The sequence below is a fragment of the Oryx dammah genome, unplaced genomic scaffold (assembly GCF_014754425.2).
Source record: "Oryx dammah isolate SB20612 unplaced genomic scaffold, SCBI_Odam_1.1 HiC_scaffold_10, whole genome shotgun sequence".
Taxonomy (NCBI): domain Eukaryota; kingdom Metazoa; phylum Chordata; class Mammalia; order Artiodactyla; family Bovidae; genus Oryx; species Oryx dammah.
This window is the reverse complement of record NW_024070194.1, coordinates 72153170-72167212: the sequence shown is the minus strand read 5'-3', so window position 1 is coordinate 72167212 and position 14043 is coordinate 72153170. Positions and strand designations below refer to the sequence as shown.

Here is a 14043-nt window from a genome sequence, read left to right as displayed (position 1 = left end):
AGTGTGCTATTTTAAGAAAGTTGGATTAAGGATCAAATAAAGCAGAGCACACCTAGCTTGCAGTCAAGGACTCTATCTGATAATCTGGGAGTGCTACTGCTATGGTCCTTGGAACAAGTCTTCTTATCCTTCCCACCTTTTCCTGGCCTCCCTATTAACCCCAGCTGCTAGGTACCTTGATCTTCTTCAAGGCCAAACTGTTTTTCAAGGCTGCCAACCTTCATCAGGAAATGGATCATCCACGCCTTGCTACGTTCATTTTCCTCTCCTTCACCTGTCTTCAGGTAGTACTGCAGCCGCAGGGCTTTGGCCTGGAGGAGTACATGGATCAGCCCCATACTCTCGCCTAAGACAGTTCCTCCCAGGATGTTGGCCAGGTTGATGATGTGACCAGCTAGGCTGTTGATGGGGAAGGTGAAGGTTTTCAGGTTGAGACCCCTGTTCCTTTTCCAGGCGAACAAGAGTGGGTTTGGGGGACACAGGAGCCCTGGTTCTTAGTGCATACCTTGCTGTAGGGGATCTGGGTTCTGTTGTCCTGTGTCACAGTCAAAGCCTGCCACGCGCCTTCCACCTTGCTAATTTCTTCTAAGATTTCCGGCTCCAGTGGTGTCTCGGTGTTGGAGACCACTAGGATGGAGGCATAATTCACCTCAGTGCTCTTCCTGGAGATGAAGAAGATGAGAGAGTTGTTGGCAGTGAAATGTTCCTGCACAAAGCATTGCTCAGCCTTGGCAGGGCTCCCTACCAGGTTGTACTGCTCCTTGAGGTCTTCTTCATCATGGGGGAGGTAAATCAGGCCAGTGCTGAGAACAGCCATTAACACCATGGACAGCAGCAGGAAGATCCAGGGGTGCGAGCCCACCTTCCAGCCCAACTGAAGGCCCAAGACAGCGGTGGCTCCAGGCAGTTGGTGTGGCAGCGGGGCAGCTGGGCCAGTTGGTTCTCAGACTGCGATACTGGTGGAGGTAGTGGGAGCCTCAGCTGCAACTCGGGAGGGGGCTCTGTGCTCTGCCCCGCTGCCCAGCCAAGCTCGGTTCCTGGTCTTGACCTGAGGCCAAGGGTGGCTCAGGCTCTAGGCCAGGCCCTGCGGGGAGACAGATCTCTCTCTCCAGGTCAGGCCCAGACTCCAACTTGGGCCCCTGGGACTGGACACAGGCTCTTGTCCTGCCTCCCGCTCAGCCTCCTGTGCAAACTTGAGGGATTAAGGCTCATTTCCAGGAATAAAGACCAGGTTCTCAAACAGCACAGATCAGAAAAGAGCTGCTGGACAGAGGGCCACTCTCCACCCACCCAACGGTTTCCTGGAGAAGTTCCAAGCGAGTCTGTTTGAACCTGGGCTGCTAGCACCTGAATCCTAGTGAGTCCTTGGCAGTCACGTGGTAGCCTCGGTTCACTTCAGGTCAGTCGCTCAGTCATGTCTGACTCTTTGCGACCCCATGGACTGCAGCATCCCAGGCCTCCCTGTCCTTCACCAACTCCCTGAGCTTGCTCAAACTCATGTCCATGAAATAGTGATGCCTTCCAATCATCTCATCCTCTGTTGTCCCCTTCTCCTCCCACCTTCAATCTTTCCCAGCATCAGGGTCTTTTCCAGTAAGTCAGTTCTTTGCATCAGGTGGCTGAAGTATTGGAGTTTCAGCCTCAGCATCAGTCCTCCCAATGAATATTCAGGACTGATTTCCTTTAGAATGGACTGGTTGGATCCCCTTGTAGTCCAAGGGACTCTCAAGAGTCTTCTGCAAAACCACAGTTCAAAAGCATCAGTTCTTCAGCAGTCAGCTCTCTTTATACTCCAACTCTCACATCCATACATGACTACTGGAAAAACCATAGCTTTGACTGGACAGACCTTTGTTGGCAAAGTAATGTCTCTGCTTTTTAATATGCTTTCTAGGTTGGTCATAGCTTTTCTTCCAAGGAGCAAGTGTCTTTTAGTTCCATGGCTGTAGTCACCATCTGCAGTGATTTTGGAGCCCAAGAAAATAAAGTCTCTCGTTTCCATTGTTTCCCCATTTATTTGCCATAAAGTGATGGGACCACATGCCATGCTTTAACTAGCCCCAAATTTGTCCCTGGCACCCATCTTCTCAGGATTTAGTTAATACAAGAAGCACTTCTTAAAGGTGAATGAATTGAGTGCTTACGTGACTCAGAAGTGACTGGGAGAATCTGGCTTGTTCACAGACACACACATTCACACACACACCCGCACACAAAAGGCATAGATTTTCCCTGTGTTCTAAGTGGCAGATTTTAACTTTGAGGGGATCACCCAGAAGCATGGTTCTCAGGTAAGGGTTTGGTGAACCTGGTACACCTCATTTAGTTATTCTTTACAGACACAACGTTCTCTTTGTAAAAATTTCGAAGTAAGTACATAAAATAAAAAGTGGGAATAGAAGAACCCAAAGCAGAGTCCTAAACCTTCCTTCTATCATGTTCCTCTTCTTTTTTTTTCACATTCCTCTTCTTAATGGAAGTGTTAAAAAGTGGGAATTTATCCTTACAAACCGTTTTCTTTGCATTTGCAAGCAGGTCCAGTATATGCGAGTATCTTTCTCATAAGTATTATTGTACTATCTGTGTATGTATCGAACCCAGGTTCGAGCCCTGGGTTGGGAAAATCCCCCAGCAAAGGGAAAGGCTACCCACTCCAGTATTCTGGCCTGCAGAATTCCCTGTACTGTGTAGTCCATGTGGTGGCAAAGAGTCAGACAGGACTAAGCGAAAAAGAAAAAAAAAAGGAAAAAAAAAAATCTGTGTGCAGATTATATTTTTCACCAAATACATCAAAGGATCATAACATGTGACTGTATATAGGTTTATCTTATTCTTTTGAATTGCTTTATTTAGCCATAATGCTATTTAGAGATCTGTAGATTGTTTATTACCTAACTAATTTGCCTAGGATCACACTCCCATTGTTTTGTTAAACCATGTGGCACATTGCATTTTGCACACTGATTAATTTCCATTGTCTCCAAAAGACAAATTTTTGCCTCCCTTTTTAGAATCCCTGTTTCATACTGGAATAAGAGATCACATATCACAGTGCATAAGATTATGGCCTCACATCATGTTCTCATCCTAGGGAGTCCTGTTTCTATGGTATCAATACTTCCAAATCCTCCTTCTCATAAAGTGAGCTAGAAAAAGTCAAATGCTCCTCCATTCAGCCAAGAAGTAGTTCTTGATCTTCAACTATGTGCATATTTGTACTTTAGGGCTCTTCACACAGAGGGAAAAAATTTTGGTTTTCCCCTACAAAATATATGTCTCCTTAGGTATCAGATAAGTATCACCCTTTCCAATCAGATCTACGATTGTTTACAATTGTCTCACAACCATACATGACTACTGGAAAAACCGTAGCCTTGACTAGATGGACCTTTGTTGGGAAAGCAATGTCTCTGCTTTTTAATATGCCGTCTAGGTTGGTCATGGAGAAAGCAATGGCAACCCACTCCAGTACTCTTGCCTGGAAAATCCCAAGGACGGAGAAGCCTGGTAGACTGCAGTCCTTGGGGTCGCACTTCACGCATTGGAGAAGGAAATGGCAACCCACTCCAGCGCTCTTGCCTGGAGAATCCCAGGGACTGCAGAGCCTGGTGGGCTTCCGTCTATGGGTTCGCACACAGTCGGACACTACTGAAGCGCCTTAGCAGCAGGTTGGTCATAACTTTTCTTCCAAGAAGTAAGTGTCTTTTAATTTCATGGCTGCAGTCACCATCTGCAGTGATTTTGAAGCCCAAGAAAATAGTCTCTCACTGTTTCCATTGCTTCCCCATCAATTTGCCATGCGGTGATGGAACCGGATGCCATGATCTTAGTTTTCTGAATGTTGAGTTTTAACCCAACTTTTTCACTCTTCTCTTTCACTTTCAAGAGGCTCTTCAGTTCCTATAAGGGTGGTGTCATCTGCATCTCCGAGGTTTCTGATAGTTCTCCGAGTTAAGCAGAAACAGGCACAAAGGAGGAATCGGCGCCCCCGACCACCTCGCACACGCCCCACTCAGGAGAGCCGAAGAAGGGTGAGGAGTCCTCCGCGCACCTCAGAGAGCGCGATGCCGGGGTCTCGCGGGACCTCAGCGTTCCGGAGGGTTCAGGTCTGCAGACCTCTCGCGGGAGCTGAGCGCCGGTGCGGAAGGGTCGGGCTGCCTCTCGGCTCCGCCCTCGCCTTCCCGTCGGCGGGCCAGGTTCGCGCAGGCGCGCGCGGTGGCAGCGGCAGTGGCGGCGGCTAGTTTGCGCGTCGCGCTGGCGGCGGCGGTATGGGGCTGAGCCGAGTGCGGGCGGTCTTCTTCGACCTGGACAACACGCTCATCGACACGGCCGGCGCGAGTCGGAAGGGCATGTTGGAGGTAACGTCCTGTCTCCCGCTTCCCTTCGGCGCGCCCCGCGCCCTCTCCCCTCGGGCTCCTGGCACTGCTCCGTGTGCCCCTTGCGCGTCGGGGCCCCTCACCCCGGAGGCCGCGTGTGCCGGCCGCCCTGCGCGGAGGGCGAGGGCGTCTGCGAGCGGACGGCGCTCGCGGCGCGCGGGCTCCCGGAAGGGTGTCGCTGAGCTGCCACGAGGGCAGGGTTGCCGCCGCGCCGAGCGGCTGCCGCGCGCGGGGCGCCTGGCTTCCTGTCGGGGCGGGTTTGGAGCTGCCGGGACGCGCGCGCACCCAGCGCTCCCGGCCTGGCCGCGGGAGTGTGGGCCCCCGGCGCTGTGTGCGCTGGACCTTGGAGCCTGAGCGCTTCACTCAGGTGTCCCCGCGGTGAGTGTGAGTTTACTTTCACGAGGTCTTGCTCAGAAGCGGCACCCTCCGCTTCCCGTACCGACTGATGCTCTTTCAGCCTTTCCCCGTTCCTTTCAAGACCCGAAGCCACCCTTGCTTGCGTTTGTCTGCATTCAGCTTTAAGGGAAATAAACGAAGGATTACCATATCTGAAAAGCCCACTTTCGGAACCTGATCCTTCCAACCCTTCGTGCCCCGCCCACTTCATGCTTTGTAGTTAAGTTGTGTCTCCCTGGATCTTCAGCCTCTTCATCCTCTTTCTTGGTGCATTACACTCCTGGTGCGTTTTCGGATCTGTCCAGTACTCTTGTTTATTATTATTATTTTTTTTAATAAAGATGTCTTTAGCATTCTCTTATTCTCCATAAGAGTGTAATCAGTCTTTAATCATCTTGGCTCCACAGTTTGCTCTGAGATCTGGGGCAGATAATTCAGTGCAGAGCCTGAGTTTCTCATCTGCGTTACAGTACAACACTAGGGCCAACTTCAAAAGACTACTTTTGGGAATTAATTGAGTTAATGTGTATAATAGTTTACAGAGTGATTCTCCAAAATATGCATTGGAAAAATGTTAATGATTTTTTATACAGTTTTTTCAAAAAAAAAAGCAAAGATATGTCCATTTTTTAAGTAAAAAAAAAAAGAGCAATCATTAGGCACCTCCTAAATTGATAGAATCCTGGACATTTTAAGTCTATTTTAATAACTTTACTGAGGCATTACACAGTATTGACTGACCTTTCCATCTTCACACCTTTGATCGTGACCTCAGGGGCACCATCCCCAGATATATTGCCTCCGGTATCTCCCTGCAGACTGTACATACTTACCTGTGTGTTTTCTGCAGGCCAAGTCCAATGTGTTGTAATTAAATCCTTGTTTTAGTCCAATTCTTGCTATAGGCCAAGAGTGTAGGCTTTAAAAATCAGGCAGTTAAGGGAATTCCCTGGCAACCTTAGTGGTTAGGCCTCTGCTTTTAGCCAAGGGTGGGGGCCCAAACCCTGGGCGGGGAACTAGGATCCCACAAGCCATATGGCTTGTCCAAAAAATAAATTTAAATAAATAAGTGCATAAAATGAGACAATTGAGTTTGAATCACAGTTTTCCTCCATACCTAGCTGAAAGCACCCAAACAAGTTATTTAACCCCTCTAACCCTCAGATCTTTCAATAGTGATATTTTGAGTAGTGGTATTAGTTCTCAGAAGCCCTATCTGCTAGGTTTAATGTACTATATGAGAAGTACATAGAGTCCAGTGTCCCAGAATTGTACTACTGTCCACTCCATCTCTAAGTCTGTGCCCTCCTGCATATCCCTGATGGCCTTGTCTTAGTTAAAGCTGGACTTGTTGCTCGTCTAGACTGTTGCTGTGATCTTGATTCCAGGCTTACTGTGTCCGCTTCATCCTCCACATTCCTACCACAGAAATTTTAAAAACAAAAGTCAGATTGTATTTTTCCTTGGTCTTTACACCCTCCCTTATACCAGCTCTGTATTTTCATATGTCTTTTAATGTTCTTGTCAAAGGATACTACAGTTAATTTTTGCAGCTCAGATGCCCACAACTTAATAGTGAATTTCCTTTTTTAGAGGGGAGCGGGGCAGCTCTCTGTGAGGCTTATAAGATCTTAGTTCCCTGACCAGGAATTGGACACTTGCCCCTTGCATTGGAAACTCACTTTCTTAGCCATTGGACTGCCAGGGAAGTCCCAGTAGTGAGCTTCTAAAGAGGAAACAAACTGTCATATTCATCTTGTTTGACACATGGTAAATGTTGAATGAATGTTGAATGGATGTATAAAAGTTCATTTTTCCAGACTTGTTTCTCTTTCTGTTTCCTTTGTAAACATCCTGTGAAATGCTATTAACTATACAAGGATTAACTATACAAGGATCTAGGATTGCTTTATCCCATAAGAATACAACAGCCACAGATGTTGGCCTAGTTAAAAGTAACATACCAGCTTTCTGAGTCACTCTGAATGACTTATTAAAGGAGGAAGGGGGAAAAGTCCAGCCATTGCCTTGGGCTTGAGGAGAAGGAATCACGTACTGACTATGTGTTTGTGTGTTAGTCACTCAGTTCTGTCCGACTCTTTGCGACCCATAAAGTGTAGCCCACTAGGCTCCTCTGTCCATGGGATTCTCCAGGCAAGAATACCAAAGTGAGTTGCCATTCCCTTCTCCAGGGGATGACCCAGGAATAGAACCTTGGTCTCCTGCATTACAGGTGAGTTCTTTACCATCTGAGCCACCAGCGATGTCCATACTGACTAAATATCAGCTCTAATAGTTTTTCCATCCTTTAAAAAATTTTTTATACCGGTTTTAAAGGTTACTTTCCATTTACAGTTATTACAGAATATTGGCTATCAGCTTTATTACTGTTTTTTTTAGTCATCTGGGAAAGCTACTTTTTTTCCACCCACTTCAGGCCTGTATTTCAGTGTCACCACTCAAGCAGAAATCCATGGACAGAGGAACCTGAAGAGCCTTACAGTCCATGGGGTCGCAAAAGAGTCAGATTCAACTTACCGACTAAGCAACAACTGAAGCGGAAGCCTCCAGAAAATTGAGGTTTCTCAGAGAACAAAGCAAAAAATACTCCTGCATTTTTGAGTTTACTTTCCAATGGGGATGACAGTGAACATAATAAATGTGCTTTTATTTACAAATGTGTTAGGTGGAGGGGAGAAAGAATTGCAGTTTCAAAATAGATTGATGAGGTTAGGCGACATGGAGTACATGATATTTGAACAAAATCTTGAACTAAAAATAACAGGAAAACTGGTTGACTTGGTTAGTCTGTATGCAGCCATCATGTTTTGTGAGCATGTATTTGTAAGTTTTATTTAGAATTCAGCCACTTCATATCTTAATCATATGTGTTATATGGCTCCCACACTAGGCCTCAAAAAAAGTCTTTTTAAATCATATCTAAACATGAGTACTCCCTGGAGTGAGAAATGGCAACCCACTCCAGTATTCTTGCCTAGAGAATCCCATGGACAGAGGAGCCTGGCAGGCTATAGGGTTGCAAAGAGTCAGGCACAACTGAAGCAACTTGACGCACACATTAGTACTGATGGTGGTAACTTTAACTCTGGGTCTGGAAAGCAGGAGGCAGGGCAGTGTTTCCCTTCTATATGTGTTAACCTTAAATAGAGTCTGGAAGCAGATGGAGTTTGAGTTTATGTTGCTCTCCCGTCTCTCCCTTCATCAGGCCTGTAGGTGTCTAGTGGCCTCATTCTCCGCAGAACCCTCCTCAGGCCTGCCCAAGATGCCCTTACACAAGACTGTAGGCCCTTACACAAGGTTTCGTCATGCCTCTAAATCAGAGATCTTTTTTCTCCATCTCTGTCGAGTTCAATTAAACCTTCCCTTTTCTCAGTGCAGATGTTTGGTGAGTTTGCACCAATAATGTGGACTAATTCACTTTAGATGTTATTTCTGTTTAAACTAATAATAATATGTAAATGACTGATAAACTTTTTTCCCCAAAGATGTTAATACTGTTTAAATACTACTGGTTATTCCAAATGAATATGTAATTAGTCATTGTGGCAAAGTTAAATCAGGGAATGTAATGGGAAGCAGCTTTGAAACTTGGGATCCATATGCCTTGCCTCTGCAAGAATCTCCCTGTAAGGTGAGCTAATTGGCTTTTTCACATCCCAGGAATGTATTTACTGAATGGCCAATTACAGTTTACAGGAAACTGAATCTTTATTGGGAGCTCTAACCCAAAGAACAATGAGCCGGTTCCTGTTGAATCAGGAGTACTGTGGAGTCCTCGAGGCCTGTGTCCTTTTATTGGATAGCAGCAGCGTTGCTGAAACTGTATAGTGACCTTCATAGCACTGGAGTAAGTCACTTGACATTGCTAGAAAAGATGGTGATTGAAAAGGCTTGATTGGTTCATTGAAATTTAACTTTATAAAGCAAAACATTTCAGTGTTTTGCCTTTACCTAAAATTCTTAGGATTGGTTATTTTCACTGGAATAGTAAGGCTTTTCTTAGCTATTACAGGAAGAAGGGGTCATTCAGTTCTTTCCCCTTTTCAGCAGGTGAACTGAGTGTCTGGCGTGAATAGCAGATCATTTATTCCCTGTAGAGTTTAGGGAACACTTGTTTGACTGCTTTGCTTCAACAACAGGAAGATTTTAGCCCTAACCATGTGTATTACGCTCCTCAAAGATCCAGAAGTGCCGCGGCTGATCAACTTTCCCTGGAAGTCCCCAGTACAGAGACTTCAAGTAATTGAATAATTTACACTCCCAAGTGCAAGTAATTCACTTGGCAAGTGACCTTAGAAGCACTGCAGGGGATGGCGGAGTCAGACGGGAAAGGGGAAGAATCTAACACAAACCCTGCCGAGGAGCAGGTAACTGCGCATGGCTTGGGACTCTAGGAGACACATGCAGACATATTCCACTCTCCCTCCGAAGGGCCAAGGAAACTGTGATATCTACCCACCAGTTTCTGCTTTTTACTGGTTGAGACCTGTTCCTCGGGCTGTCCTCTGGCTCCAGCCCATGTGCATGGGTGCCCGTGTGGAGACATGCGGCTCTTGGGCCGAGAAGCCCAGGTCCTTGCGGAGGAGGCCAGTGGTGCCAGTGGCAGTGAGGTGTGCCTGGGCATTTGGCAGCACCGTTCCAGCCTCACCTGGCACCCTCCATCACGCGGTCTCCACCGCGGCTGAACTCAGCTTCCAGTTTGCCCGGCTCACAAAAGCCCAAGTACTGGGTCTTTGTGCTGTTTCTTCCTTCTAGAATGCTCTTCTCCTCCTCCTGTCCCCACCTTTGGGCTTGGGAGTGCCTTGGTTTAAATGTTTCTTCCTCTGCCCTCTTTACCCAACAGCCCTGGGGTCACTTTTTACCGTTTGGTTTGTTTTTCACATGACTCTCAGGGCACTCAACCCAGCGTTTGTGATGATTATTGTCCTCATCAGATAATGTCGTGAGAACAAGGGGACCAGTCTCCAGCGCTGAACACATAGTATGAAGGTACACATGTAGCCTGTGGAGGTAGGCAAGTACCGGCCTCAGTCTCAGCTGGGGCAAGTTCTTTATCGGTTCTAAACTTCCTTTCTCTCATCTCAAGAAGGAAGCTCCCTCGGGGAGTTGTAGAAGAGATTAGAAATAGCATATGTGAGCTTTGAGCATAATGCTTGCCACATCAGAATCTTAGAAAATGTTAGCAAACAGGCCACATGGTAAGAACCTCGTATAATGAAAAGCCAAAGTAAAGAGCTGTGGGATCCTAAGAGGGATTATGTTAAAGGATTCAGAATCAGTGTGACAAAGAGGGAGACTCAGAACTACTTGAAGTTTTTTATCTGGAAAGGTAAGTTAGGAGGAACCACTGTCGTTAGACTGCTGAAATCACAGAACATGCTTGATTCCATGGGAACTGCACACACACGTTTTTAAAAGTACAGAATTGGGTCCCCTATTATATGGTGGTTAGTTAAACTAGGCCTTCAAAAGATAAAGTAGAGATAGATGAGGAGAGTTTAGGTGAAGTAGCCTTATATCTGGGAAGAGTCTAAATATTGGCTGTTAGAAATTTTATGTATTTTACTAAATATAAGCACAGTTCTATTTTCATGTCTTCATGAGCAGAATAAAAGGTGACAGTCTTAAGCTGACAAACGAGGGGTTTTTGTAGCTGTATGTAAAGAATCTGCTCAGAAGAAGTCGGGGGGTGGGCAGGGAGAGTGTGTGTGTGGGTGTGAATGAATCGTCTGGAAATGTTGAGAAATCTTCACTCTGGTGTTGTTTGTTTGTTTGTGTTTTGAACTTTTAATTGCTCACTTTTGGCTGTGTGGGTCTTGGTTGCTAGGTGCGGAGAGTCGGGGCTTTCGCTAGGTGCAGAGAGTCGGGGCTACCCTCTAGGTGTGGCGCGGGGGCTTCTCGTTGCGGAGCATGGGCTTCCAGAGCTGTGGTGTACGTGGGCCTTGTTGCCCCACGGCATGTAGGATCTTAGTTCCTGGACCAGGGATTAAACCCATGTCCCCTGCATTGACAGGCAGAGTCTTAACCGCTGGACCACCAGGGAAGTCCCATGGTGCTCTTATATTAAGACAAATTCCCCCCAGAAATGATGTGGCAATAGAGCATTCCAAGTCAGGAGTGGAGTTAGAATCTGTCTTTGCTCTTGGTTTATAGGCTCACAGCTTCTGAGGACATGGGTATTGAAGACATGAAGTGTGTTGATGGAGTTATTTTCCTTTATTTAGGTGATAAAGCTCTTACAATCAAAATACCATTACAAAGAAGAGGCTGAAATCATCTGCAACAAAGTTCAAGTTAAACTCAGCAAGGAATGCTTTCATCCTTCTAATACGTGCATTACTGACCTCAGGACTTCACACTGGGAAGAAGCAATCCAGGAAACCAAAGGCGGTGCAGCCAATAGGAAATTAGCCGAAGAATGTTATTTCCTGTGGAAATCTACACGTTTACAGCACATGACGCTGGCCGAAGAGGTCAAAGCCATGCTCACTGAACTTCGAAAGGAGGTCCTCCTTCTCTTACTGACAAACGGAGAACGGCAGACCCAGCGGGAGAAGATTGAGGCTTGTGCCTGTCAGTCCTATTTTGACGCTATTGTTGTGGGTGGAGAGCAGGAGGAGGAGAAACCAGCCCCTTCCATATTTTATTACTCTTGTGACCTCCTCGGGGTACAGCCTGGGGACTGTGTGATGGTTGGTGACACGCTGGAGACCGATATACAAGGAGGCCTCAATGCAGGGCTGAAGGCAACAGTCTGGATAAATAAAAATGGGATGGTGCCCCTGAAGTCATCCCCCACACCGCATTATATCGTTTCTTCAGTGCTAGAGTTACCTGCCCTCTTACACAGCATAGACTGCAAAGTCAGTGTGTCCACTTAAAGCACAGAAAACGGTATACTTACGAATTTTAGGGTCAAATTACAGGGTTCCAGCTAAGAAAAGATAAGGCATTCTCTATACTGTGACCCAGTTCTAAGGATAATTACAGTTGTCGTGTAATGGCCAACCAACCATTGACTGGTATTTATCTCTGAAAATCCAGAGTACATTAATACAAGTTACTTTTAGCAGTGTCATCCAGGAAACTTTGAAGAAGTATATTTGTTAATCTGTGGCTTGAGATTTAAAAAAAAAAATTATTTTATTAATCTGTTAGCATCTTGGATCTCTGAAGATACCAAGGAAGATGATTTGTTCATGGAAGCACAAATACAGATTTTATGCTTTGGCTTAAAAATAGATTTTTAAAGAAAAAAATAGCTATTCTGAAACATATATAATAGAGATTTATTAGAGCAGTTGGATCTGGTTGATATGAAGTAAGTACCAAGTTACATGCCAATCAAAGCATTTCATAGTGAAATTATTTTCATATTTTTCTGTTTTAAAAACATGCACCATATTTTTGCCTCCTTTGAATGTATACTTCTCTTATGAATCTAATTTTTCTGCCTTACCTTTTTGTGGGGGGAGGGGATAGTTTTCCTATGGTGTGTATGTGACCAATAAATTCTTCCAGTAAAAAAGCTGTTAAAATACAGTGCTCCTTTTCCATAACGTTTTCCCATCTTGCTCGAGTGAGTGTATAGGTTCCTGTTAGTCTTTGCCTCTTAGGGAAGTACTTGCACTGTCTTTTCCCAGGAATGCGGCGGGGTTGAGGGGCTGGTCAGTCCCGCTGTGTGGGAGTGCAGGCCACGTGGCCCCAGGCTGGACCTCTGTGAACACATCAGAGGGGGTGGCCTTGGTGCGTCCTAATCATGCTGTGCCTCATCTGGTGTGTCGGGACAGGATAGTTTCACCATATGGTGAAAACTGACGGAAGGTTAGATTGTACTCTTAACCATTTCCAGGGTGCCATTTTAATACTTGACTGTTTTTGGTGTTATCATCTGCCTTAAATCTCCTGTTTTTCAAATTTTGGAAACTGTCATTGTTTCACAAATTTCTATAGCCATTTCAGGGTTTGCTTTGAGCTTACTGGTTAAAAGTCCAAAGTGAGGCATCCTGCAACTTGAAAAACTTCTCAAGACCAGGAGGCTAGAAAGTCTCATGATTTCACCAACCGTACCTGGAATAAAAAGGTTAATTAAGGAAAAAAGAAATACTGATCTGGGTTGTTTTTTGGTGGGGTACTTTTTTTTTAACTTTTGTATAGGAAACTACTAATGTAAAATGTTCAATTGTTTGGATATTTATAGAATGGCTCCTTCAGGTATTCTACCAAGAACAGGGTTCTCTGCCATTGTGCAAGTGCCTGTTATGCATCCCACTCTTAATTTTTAAAAATGTGATTGTGCCCTTGACTGTGAAGAGCATTGTTGTTGCTCTGAAACTGAACACCTGTGAACAGGGAATGTTTGTGTAAAACTCTTCTAGGTGTGGTGCCCATGTGACCTCAGTTGCATTGTATATATTCTAAATTGTTAAGTTGAAGGCCATTGATAGGAAAGTGGTTTTGTGTGTGATTTCTCAGGGGTGGGGGCGAGTGTGATGCTGAGGGTTTGTCCTTTCAGTTCGCCCATGAGACAGTCCAGGCACTTGTGTTCATTATGCTGCCTGAGAGGGCTTATTGCTCCCAGTTCCTGGGATCTCTAGCAGATCTCAATAGGTGGGCACCTCAGTTGCTAAGTGAGCAGTTCTTTAACAAAAGTGATCAGGTGGGGAATGACAAAATTGCGTTTCTTGTAATGTATTATTACTTTCCATTTGCACCCATCCTTAGGGAAGAACTTTGGCTTTCTGCATTCTGAATGGAATGTTACAGAAGTTATTAAGAAATCTTGAAATAGACCTATTATTTTATTAATAATGTTCTTTTGGGGTTTGTTTTAAAATAATTCTTCATTGTTTTTCATAGTTCCCCACATGCCTAGAAAGCCACAGATTCTCAGTTGTCCAGAGGCTCGCCCAAACACTGTCGTTACGGACGAATGCCTCGTAGCTCTGAGCGGGCCGTGCCCGTGGAACGCTGACACAAGGCTGGCTGTTTTCTGGTTCCACTCACACATCTGCCCACTGGCGCACGAACATCCGAGATACGGTAGTGCCCAGGACCCAGTGAGTGTGATATTGTAGGAAAGACAGTTTTTTAACTGCAGAGGTGCTCAATTTAGCACTGTCAGATTTCTTTGCAGCCCACAATAGGAAACGTTTTCTGTCATAATCCATTAAACACATGTATGGTGAACATTGACTCAATGTGTGTACAGTAGACATAGTTTTACCTGTTTAACAGACAAAGCTGCTTC

The 14043-nt window shown here is 45.4% G+C and overlaps 2 protein-coding genes across 2 annotated transcripts in view; both read left to right on the top strand.

Moving 5' to 3' along the window:
* The first annotated feature begins 4134 nt into the window (after nucleotides 1–4134).
* On the top strand, nucleotides 4135–12330 carry LOC120869152 (N-acetylneuraminic acid phosphatase). Its single transcript, XM_040248271.1, has 2 exons — nucleotides 4135–4358; nucleotides 11018–12330. The coding sequence occupies exons 1-2, from the start codon at nucleotides 4269–4271 to the stop codon at nucleotides 11672–11674; spliced, it is 747 nt and encodes a 248-aa protein (XP_040104205.1). The 5' UTR covers nucleotides 4135–4268; the 3' UTR covers nucleotides 11675–12330.
* Nucleotides 4192–14043, top strand: part of NINL (ninein like) — a 117570-nt gene continuing 107718 nt past the window's right edge. The window contains exon 1 of the mRNA XM_040248268.1: nucleotides 4192–4358. The gene's annotated coding sequence lies outside the window, so the exon portion shown is untranslated. The remainder of the gene's footprint in view (nucleotides 4359–14043) is intronic.